We start from the raw sequence: 10,433 nt of genomic DNA, 5'->3' as shown, positions 1-10,433 counted from the left end.
GGTTAATACAGTAGGGGTTCAAGCATAAATCCTTGAGGTACCCCAGTAGATAAGCAGAGGAGGCAAAGGACTGACCAGAAACTCAAAGGGGAGCTGTTTCACTGAAATAACCGCTCTTGAAACATACTGCGTGTGTTTGACTGCAATTCAGATTACACTGTCGACTCTGGATCAAACTGTTGTGGATAAAACACATGCACAGAAAACAAAGCCCAAACTCAAATAGATAAAATCCAAAGGTCACTTTTATTTCAGGACATGAACATATTAAATAATGTCACTTCAACAGTACTGGAACCACTTCAGAGTTTAGATAGAACTGAATTTTTCTGGAAAAACTAGAGCATAGGACAAATGCATAATGACTTCAGAAACTCTATGCTGGGAGAGATCATTTTGGGAGAACAATCGCATCAAAATGAGCGCAGGTGCATAAGATAAACCATTTAACATAGAGTCATATATACTTCTGTATGTTTTGTGATGAAGTGCACACTAACTAATACTTTAATAAATCCAGATACTGTGACATAATACATTCAACAATGGCTTTAGCAGCGCACGTCAAAGAATTCACACTTTCCTTTCATGAACAATGAACAAATTGTGTATTTACAAAATTAGATTGCACCCTTCCACCCTCTTTCCCCTTCCCCCGCAAAAACCTTTACAAAATAGACACATCTTGACAAACTTTTATATTGCTTAAGGATGTTATATTTGATAAAAGAATCCTCAGTTATTATTTTTTTTACAATCATTAATGCAGCTACAGAAAACTCCATAATACTGTATCACTGTGTCCGGTGAATATCTCATTCCAGAGATGGAGAACGTGAATGTTCACATTATTACAACACTTTTTGATCACATATCGCAGACCTGACAGTCTGCGGTGTGTGGAGGCGCTTCATCAAAAACACTTAAGTTGAACTTAATTCTAAACAGAAGTGAACTATTTCAGGGAGTGACTGACAGAAGTATAATTAAATATTCTGCTAGAAAATCTACATTCGCAGATTATATAGAAGCTGTCGTATCAATCGCCGTGTTAGCACATTAACCGGCGAGTCCTGACAGATGCTGGCATGACTTTCTGGGCTATGGTTGCCCCGATCCACGCTTTTTGGTCAGTATTTCAGTTGTAATACAAAGTATGTTTCAGTGTTTTCAGTTTTTTTTTTTTCTTTTTTTAATCAACCAATCCTTACTGTTGGGATTTGCAAGTATGTGATCGAGCTAATGCTAAAATGGACCTTTATGGCCGCATATGGAATTTAACGTAGCGTCATCTGCGCTTCTGGAGTAGTCTGTTGAAAGAAAAGTGAAAACAACATAAAGGAGGAACTATTTATGCCCATATTTTGAGTAACGCTGCAAACAGTTTTGTCGTATGGCGTATACTGATTAGCAGCAGGCCTCCATTAATCAGTGTCAAAAACTACAACAAGCAACAAGCTTCTTCATATCTATATATTCCCAGGTGAGTGCCTGGTGACCATAGACTGCGTATGTATAGTGGACAAACCCGTTCAGGGATTTAACACTAGTGATGGTTTTCATAACTGGTTTCTTGGGCGGGTTTAACATAGTATGGCCACCATATTTGCTTAGTAACAGGTGCATCATAAGTGGACCTAATGTCACCAAGCTAGCAGTACCTGCTAATGAGCTAGTGTACTAATTCAGTAATACTAAAATTTCTCTTGACTGAAATACTGGAGCATAGACTTCCTAAGATTAGTATGATTAACTGCACAGTAAGCCATATTATCTCAGAAATTTCTAATAAAAATCTTAGAACAAACACGATCAGTCCACAACAGCTAGCAACCTCTGCTGGTGGGGCCCTTAACATGGCTCACCAGCACACATGCTTTGCCACTCAAAGTGACCACGCCCTGAATTATTCTCAATGTTTTATATCTTAAAAGATCTTAAAACTGATAACTTGTTTAAAAAAAAATAAACTTAAAAAATATACAATTGTAATGAAGGTAGAAACGAGCTATAGAAACCAAAACCTTTTTTTTTTTTTTTTTGCACCAGATTGTAAACATGTTTATTTCTGCTCTTACTTTTGGGTTTTTAACATGAGGGTCTAGGGGAAGTGACTTGCTTTTGAAGCCAGCCTCAAATGGTCATTTAAGGAACTGCAGTTTTTGTCACTTCCGTATTGGCTTCATTTATGAGCGCGGGAGGTTGGTCTTTGCTGGTGACTTGAACATGATTAACAAGTTCTATTAGTCGTGCTGGTGCATGACGTGATGTGTTTGTATCTATGAGAGCACAGTGAGCGTGACTGTTCCTTTGGTCCTTTTCAGGATGCCTACAGCCTCTTCGTGTGTGACGCCCTCCAGCGTCTGTCCGTTTACAGCCATGATCTGGTCTCCTCGCTTCAGGCGCCCGTCTTCTGCCGCTGCACCCTACAAACGCAAAGTGAGTGCACAAAGTGTTTGGTAAATAACACTTTTATCCACAAGGTTCCAGTGAAGACAAAAATGTTGACTCAAGGATGAAATGAAATGACGTGTTCTTCACCTTTCCAAAAACAGTTTTAACATAGATGGGCAAGTCTCCATGCGGGCTGCCGTACCCTCCAACAATACTAAAACCAAGTCCGTCTGGTCCTCTTTCAAGAGTGATGGTCTTGTACTGAGGAGGGCTGATGGAAACACACAGACCAAATGTTTGAGTTTTAAATCCTGTGCAAAATATATTTAATGTACCTTGAACCCCCCACTATTTAATAATAAATACAAATATGTCAAATGTATAAATACTGTTCTGCATGAAAAAATTCTTCAGGTGTTATACATTTTTTAAGAATATCAGAATTAATTTTAATCAGGATTTCACAATCCTACACACACAGAGACTCAAAAATGCATGCAAACAAATTATTTTTTACATTTTACTTGACTGAATGTTATAACTTGATTTATTTGTTCCAGTAATAGAAAAAAAACACCTCATAGTTTTAAAACCATTAAAAACATTTTTTTTTAATTATTATTGTCTGGGTGTTTTGGTGGCTTCCCTCACTTGTCTACTTCTTGTATGGTCACTGAGTTTTGAGAACTTCCTATATGACACAAATTCACCACAGAGTGTCATACTAAATGAAGTCCAAGACATATTCAGTGACTTGGAAATGTACATGTATCCATCAGCTGACTTGTCTCAAGAAAACTGGCTAGAAAAAAAGATTTAGAATATATATATATATATATATATATATATACATTTGTTTTTTTATTCATTTTCCAAATCATCTCAACTTTTTATAGTTGTTAAAAAAAGCTTGAAATATTTCAGTTATGTCATGAGTCTTGAATCTATGAAAATCCCACTTTCTCAAAAAAGTGACAAAAAATGATTTTTTTTCAAGATATTCAAATTTTTTTATGCACCTATATACTAATAAAGAACCCTAAATTCTGCAGACTGTAGCTTTAATGAAACAATTAAATCACCAGTTTCAGCTTTTCATTTCTTCTAAAAGGTTTTTTGAAGGGTGTTTTTTTTGTGTGTGTGTGTGTGTTTTAGTAAGAAGTGTTTACCTGAGGTCATCTTGGAAGATGCAGCTGGGAGTGAGAGCTGCAGCTGGCTGCTCCTGACATAAATCCGTCACAGAGGCGTCTCCTCCTGCGACCACCTACAGGTACACGAAGACACGGAGTAAAAAGTCTGAGCGCTGCTTTTATTTGGCTACTGCGATGCGTTTGTGTGCTTTGTGAAGACCTGCAGCTGCACAGTTCCTGTGGCGTTCTTGAGCAGAGTGACAGCCTGAGAATGGCTCATTCCTTCAGCAGAGGTTCCGCAGATACTGACGATCCGATCCCCGACCTAAAAACGATGACAAAAACCCAAAACAAAAACAGCTGGAATTCAACACTTTTGTGTCTTCGTTTAGCTGGTTTACAACAGTGCTTGTATTTAAAGACCAAGACCATTTACGACGTTGTAAAACAATAAACTGTTCTTAATCACCAAAAATATGTTTTAAAACACCACCACATTAAACGCATTTAAATAGCGTCGTACTTTCTGCGGTTGCAGCATAGTTTGAAGAATTCGCTGCTTCTTTCTCAGCATCTTTTCCCAGATCTGTGTGTGAGACACATCCTCACTCGGCTCCGCCACCGGCTCACCAGCTCAGGTTTGCCCGAAAATGTGTAAAATTCTGTCCCTGTGCACCAAAACGGCAACGTTCCATCAGCTGTCGCACGTTGTTCCTTCACGATTTTCTTAATTCGCCAAAGGAAAAAAGCTCTGACGAAAAAAGCCTTGTGGGGAATAACTCGAGACTGAATCGGAGAACGCATTTCAGTTTTTTGTAGATGTTCAACCTTCTTTCAGCTCATCATTTGTGAATTTAATGTGAAAATGTTCAAGCTACGGCACCAAAAATAGGAACAATGTAGAGAGCTAAGATACAAATTGTTGAGGGACGGCAAATGTTACCGTAAAATGATGATAACCTTCTGAAAGAGCGCCGTTTAATTGACAAATGTAGCAAATAAGATGGTATGTCGGTAAATTTTACAATTACAGGTCTTGAAGCTGTTGAAATGCATAAAATGGTGTCATAGTTTGTCAATTATCAGCCCCGTTGTTAATTAATTGATTTAATACGACTGACGTCTTCTTTTAGTTGTCTAGAACTCTTCCAGTTGCCTGCTTTCTCACCTGCACCTGTGACAGTTATCTCTCACCCTTGATATATCTGGGAGCAGCGATGTGGTTTTCCCTGAGCCGGAACATACAGACGTGAAAACCTCCCAGTTCCCAGGTTGGGTTCCTTGTCCGTTTGTTTGTTTCGAGTCGATTCTGCAGGCGAGATGTTGTGAATCCCCGAGTGGGAGGTTTACTGTGTGCGTTCGCAATGCTGACTCTGTTCGCTGCTGAGGCAGGCGTGTGTGCGTTTGACCTTTGCGGGGATCTGAGGTCCACACACTGCTGCAGTAAAGTTCAATGTGGCAAAGCTGTGGCGCTAACCTTTAGCTTCTGGGTCTGCGCGGCCAGGCCGGCGGGGTTCATCATGGCGATGAAGACGGGGATGTCGCCCAGAGGGCTGCCCAGTCCACCTGCGATACTGATACCCAGAGAATTACTGGGACCTTTTGTGAACTCAACTGTTCTGGTGTCCTGATAGTCTGGAGCTGAGGAACGAAAGCACAGAGTTAGCATGTCTTCTAATCACGACTTATTAGCATGACTGAGGACACTTACTTTCCTTCTGGAGCTGATCAGGCTGATCAGGAAGGTTTCCCGTGTCTGAAGATGTGGGAGCGGTTGTCTTTGAGCCACCCATTTCACTCATCTGAAACAAAAGTTCAAGGTCCTCATTAGCTGTCCACGTTTCTAAAACATGTCCAAGTGAATACCTACCTGACTACTTTGAGACAGCCTTCTTTCGGAGTGAAAGGGTCCAGCTTTAAATCTTCCGACTTCCATCCTTATCGGCCCGATGCAGCACTACGACACAAAGCGGCACCGTTTGAGTTTAGTCTTAATTCAGTGACTCGTTCTGCTCCACAGTGCGGCGGCCGTACCTTCAGGAGGGCAGCCACCGCCTCCTGAGTGGCCGACCTGACGTCCTCGCCGTTCACCGACAGGATCTGGTCGCCCTGCATCAGCTGCCCGTTGGCGTCCACCAAGCCTCCTTTCACGACGTCGGACACAAACACTCCGGTGTCATTCCTGGTAAGAAATGCACATCACAACACAACTTATCGCTCCATCTAGTTTCAAAATCTGGATGAAACACTTCATGAACACCTTCACGGGTTTAATTTTAAGAAATCCCCAACAAGATCATTGCGGCTTAAACGAGTCTGCAGCACAAAAGTCTGCTGGTTCACACAAGAGAATCACAGTTTAAACATATTTATGGCTGTTAACTTGTGGCTTCATGTGAAAACGACTTTTTATAGTAAAGCATTTATCAGTTTTATGAGTTGTGTGGAGATCAGGAGGCTTTTATGCTCATAGTCTGTCTGAGCTGCAGATGCGCCAAAGATTATAAAATTTTAGATGAATGGGCATTTGACACGATTTTTCACTATTTCATCTGTACTTTTTTTGCTTTCTTAATTTATTTTTTTGGCATCATAAAAAAAATCCTGGTGTGTCGGGGGTTCTCGTTGGCTTGATTTCTCATGGTGTTGATGGTACTGGTTGCTGATACCGATGGTACCGTACTGGTGTACCGCCCACCCCTAATTAAAACACAAATGCAACTTGATTTAAGCAGAAAAAGGAATTCTGGTCTTGCAGAACAATATTATTAGTATTTAATTACATCCACCAAGGATGTAATAAAGTCATCACCGTTTACTGTATTTGTCTGTCTGTTAGCAAAACTACTGCATGGATTTTGATGAAATTTTCAACACATATAGACATTAGGCCATGGATGACTCCATTAAATTTAGGAGATAATCCGAATCTGGATTCTGGAACAAAATTTCACTTTATATAGGCTTTAAAGGATTGCCTAAAAATAAATAAATAAATAACATACATCATGGATTCTGACCAAATTTGCACCACAGATATTAGGGCATGGAAGAATTTTGGAGGTGATCCAGATCCAGATTCTAGATTTCACTTTATATAGGCTTTGAAGCATTACATCAAAACTACTTAATGGATTTTCACATTTTCACCACACATTGGTGTTAGGCCTTGGAAGACTCCATTAAATTTTGGAGATGATCTGGATCCAGATTCTGAATCTGGATTTCACTTTGTATTACGTCAAAACTACTTAATGGATACGACTTGTAAAACCAAGATCAGGAAGACACTATTTTGTTTTAGCTTGTGCATTAAATATCAGCTTGCAACATTTTTCTATTCTGGATCAGTATGTAATGACTGCATTGTGTTGTGGAATCTGGATCCAATGTGAATCACATATCTTTTATTTTGAGTCCTCGTCAACCCTCGGCGGGCGTCTGAAATTTCTGCTTGCTCGTTTATAAAATCATTTAGCATTAGTAGCTAATTTGATTGAATTTTTGACCTATGATCAATATGATCCAAACGCCTTGAAAATTTTAAGAGGATGAATCAGATCATTTTGTCATAAATAGATGGATGGATGGAGCATTTCCAAATGTACCACCAATACACCTTCAGGCTTGGTTGGATAAGCAGATGCAACAACAATCAACAATTAATTTATTGGTACACAAATTACTAAGATGCATGTTTGTTTTTAGCTTTAAGATTTAAAGGGTCAAGAATCCCAGTTTTTTTTTTTTTTCTCACCACCCTCTGTGACTTGACAGTGTCAGACTGCTGGCTTGACACCTTTTCCTAATCCCTACACGTGGATAACGACCAAACAAATGCAGAATGTGTGAACCGCAGCGACTCTGCCTCACTTGTCGCTACCACAGACACTTGGCTGTCACACTGTCGACACCGCTAACTGCTGGCTTGTTCTTACCATTTTTACCAAAAGTTTGACGATGTCAGTTGCCTTGCTGACTTTTCCAACATTCCGTTGTTTTTCCACTGACGGAGCTCACCGCAGCAACCGAGATGAAGCTTTACAGTAGCTTTATTCACTGTTGATTTATCTACTGCTACCCAGAATGTTCCACCCCGAAAACCCGACTACAGCCTTTACGCCTCACAAATACCGCTGACAGGTTTGACCCCAGCGTGAGTAAAATTCAGCCGATGGGAAAATTAAACATTGCATTTGCCGTTCAACTGGAAAATAAGACCAGTGTTTAGGCACAAGGTGAAGGAGGAGATAAGTTTTCTCAAGAAAAATCACTTCATCTATAAATTTGTCAGATTTAAAAAAAAAAAAAAAAAAATCTAGAAATGACCAGTTTTCCAAACATGGAGCGTGTGGTAGCTTACACTGGACTAACTGTGATTAGCGTTAAGTTATTCTTTCACCTTCTCTGCAATTGGCACTAATGGTGATTGACGTCAGTTACGGATGTTGTTAGCATTGACCATATCATGCTAATGCTATCTGCTAACCCATGAGCGCAGATGAATGAATGCATTTATTCAGCACACAGACTCAACAATAACAAAAAAAATCATAAATAGGACAATTTAACAGTGAACTCATGTGACCCAAAGGGTGTGAGCAGAAGCAAAAGCAGATGCTAATGATATTACTAGTTAGCCTTTTCTTTAAAATGTAAACCGCAGGGTTAACCTAACTATCTGCCAAAAATAGCCGTTATTCCCAGAAAACTTTAGTTTGTGGGAATCACAACAGTGGAACCTTGAAGTATTTGAGATGTTCAGACATCAAATCTGGTACATCACCCAAAGATTGTACACGTAGAGTTCAAGATGATTTAAAAAAAAAACAAAATAAAAAATTCAATCTATTTTTTAATATGGCTTTACAGTAATTTTACCTTTGTTCCCAGGATCTGCATTAGAAAAGAAGAATGTTGTCAAACTGTGCTGACTCACGTTCCACTACGTACAGGTTTTTAAAGTCGAAAGCATCACCTGAATGTCTAAAATTCCAAATGATACAGTATTTTGTCCCACATTTGTTCTCTGGTTGACAGTAATATGTTGTATCTGATGACATTTAATGTGTGTCTCACCTCCTGCCGACGATGCTCAGCCCTAGACCCTGACCGGGCTTCTTGTGGAGCTCCACGGTGAAAGAGTCCCACAAATCTTCCTCTTTGTACTGCGCTTCGTCCCTGTATACAGTCAGCTGAACTTTCTGTGGAGTCTGCCGGAGCACGTTGATAGCCTCGTCGTGACTGGCGTCGCGTAGGTCGATACCGTTCACCTGAGGAACACGGGTCAGCGCTGCGTGAGGTCATAAACAATATGTACCTCATGATACCAACAATAGAATTAAAAGCACAAATTTTGACGTGGCTTTTTTTTAGACGTTTTATAAATTGCAGTCTGCCCATTTTGGAAAATAAACAAACATTGGGCTTCACGATCGCCAGCTGGTCTTTGGAAGCGCGTCAACATTACATTTTTTCACTTTTACATCAAGCCATTCATGTTTTATGTCAAGAAACCAAACTATTTTCATGACTGCAACTGTTTGTTGCAGTTTTTGTTCTATAATTATAACCTTACTAACAAACTAATTTTGATATGCTGCGAGCTGATTGCAACGGAGAACAAACGTAATTACTTAAATGCCTTTCACAGTCAATTAGATTGATTTTAAAATGCCCCATTTTCTGAGAAAGCCAAACTGATGATGTGCGATTTCCCATCTCTGGTTGTCATAAAAAATAAAAATGTAAGAACACTTAGAATTATTAATTGGTTAGCAGCTTTCCCACAGACATGTGAGTTAAAGTTAAGTGTCAACGCGGATTGTTCCCACAGCAGCTAACAACGTCACTCTGGAGTCGCATTTTCCTCTTTGACCTTAATTCTAAACACAACAGCTTGGCTCATGGCCATAGATGAATACCGCAGGGCAGTTAAGTTTTAAGTGTGTGTGTGAGACTGAGCTACCAGAACTAAACCGCCCCGCCCCCGTGACAAAGGACGAGGTCATCCAGAGGTCGAGCTGGGACACTTCACATGTAGTCAAATTTTTGGCCTGTTATCCGTGACTGAACTTGAAAATGTTTCTGCTGTAAGTCTTCAGGCGCCTCTCGATTAGCCAAATGTGTCGAGCCCCTTTGTATTTCGGTCACGTGATGCTCATTATTCAGCGCTGCACCTCGAGGATTTGGTCTCCTGCCCAGAGTCTGCCATCTTTGGAGGCTGCCCCTTCCTCGTAAACTTCATGGATAACGATGGCCCCCTGTAGGGAGAGAGAGAAAGACAGCAGGAGTAGAACGGGAACGTGAAAATTTAGCATTTGCCGGTCAACACGGATTCTTTCAGAATCCTCTTGATGTGTCACTTGGAGTTCAGAGGTTACATTCCGCAGCACACACGGCTGAGGCTGAGCCTGGCTGCACAGGCAGAATAGATGGTTGGAGGAAGGAGAACGCGACATCATTTCCTTCATACCTGAAAGTCCACGCCATTTGTCAAATCAGTTAAACCGCCACCAGTGATGCTAGGTGGGTGGTAGCTTCCAAAAACGTGCAGAGAACAAATCGTGTTTGTGTGGTTTGCTGGCTACCAGCAGTGTGTCACAGCCTCCCACGATGCTGAGGCCGAGTCCCGTCCGGCCTTTGGAGATGTCGATTGTGGTTTCGCAGCCGGGGATGATGGGACAAGTCGCCGGGTCAGAGGCCAGAGTGGCAGGTGTGGAGGAGCGGCTCGGACCTAAAACGGGACAGCAAGATCTCAGCTCACATCTACGCGTGTGCGTGTCGCTGAAGAAGCCATTGTAGCTAAACCCAACAAACTCACTCAGTGCTGCTTCTGCATCTGGTTGTTCTAGGGCTCCTGCCGTGGCGCCAGCGAGGATGACATCACAGCTGAGTTCATCCTGAGAA

The 10,433-nt window shown here is 40.9% G+C and overlaps 1 protein-coding gene across 5 annotated transcripts in view; it reads right to left on the bottom strand.

The window, feature by feature from the left end:
• Positions 1-227: 227 nt before the first annotated feature.
• Positions 228-10,433, bottom strand: part of LOC117504560 (multiple PDZ domain protein) — a 58,634-nt gene continuing 48,428 nt past the window's right edge. For all 5 annotated transcript variants that reach the window (XM_034164011.1, XM_034164013.1, XM_034164012.1 and 2 more), the window contains 12 exons: positions 10,348-10,426; positions 10,115-10,260; positions 9,704-9,787; positions 8,604-8,797; positions 5,559-5,706; positions 5,395-5,481; positions 5,236-5,326; positions 5,002-5,165; positions 3,745-3,849; positions 3,564-3,658; positions 2,542-2,665; positions 228-2,426 (listed from right to left, as the gene is read on the bottom strand). In XM_034164011.1, the coding sequence (XP_034019902.1) occupies positions 2,280-2,426; positions 2,542-2,665; positions 3,564-3,658; positions 3,745-3,849; positions 5,002-5,165; positions 5,236-5,326; positions 5,395-5,481; positions 5,559-5,706; positions 8,604-8,797; positions 9,704-9,787; positions 10,115-10,260; positions 10,348-10,426 (1,464 nt within the window). In that variant the 3' untranslated portion in view covers positions 228-2,279. The remainder of the gene's footprint in view (positions 2,427-2,541; positions 2,666-3,563; positions 3,659-3,744; positions 3,850-5,001; positions 5,166-5,235; positions 5,327-5,394; positions 5,482-5,558; positions 5,707-8,603; positions 8,798-9,703; positions 9,788-10,114; positions 10,261-10,347; positions 10,427-10,433) is intronic.

Source organism: Thalassophryne amazonica, chromosome 23 (assembly GCF_902500255.1).
Source record: "Thalassophryne amazonica chromosome 23, fThaAma1.1, whole genome shotgun sequence".
In the NCBI taxonomy this organism is placed as follows: Eukaryota; Metazoa; Chordata; class Actinopteri; order Batrachoidiformes; family Batrachoididae; genus Thalassophryne; species Thalassophryne amazonica.
The sequence above is the reverse complement of the archived record's forward strand: the minus strand, read 5'-3'. Positions and strand labels throughout refer to the sequence as shown.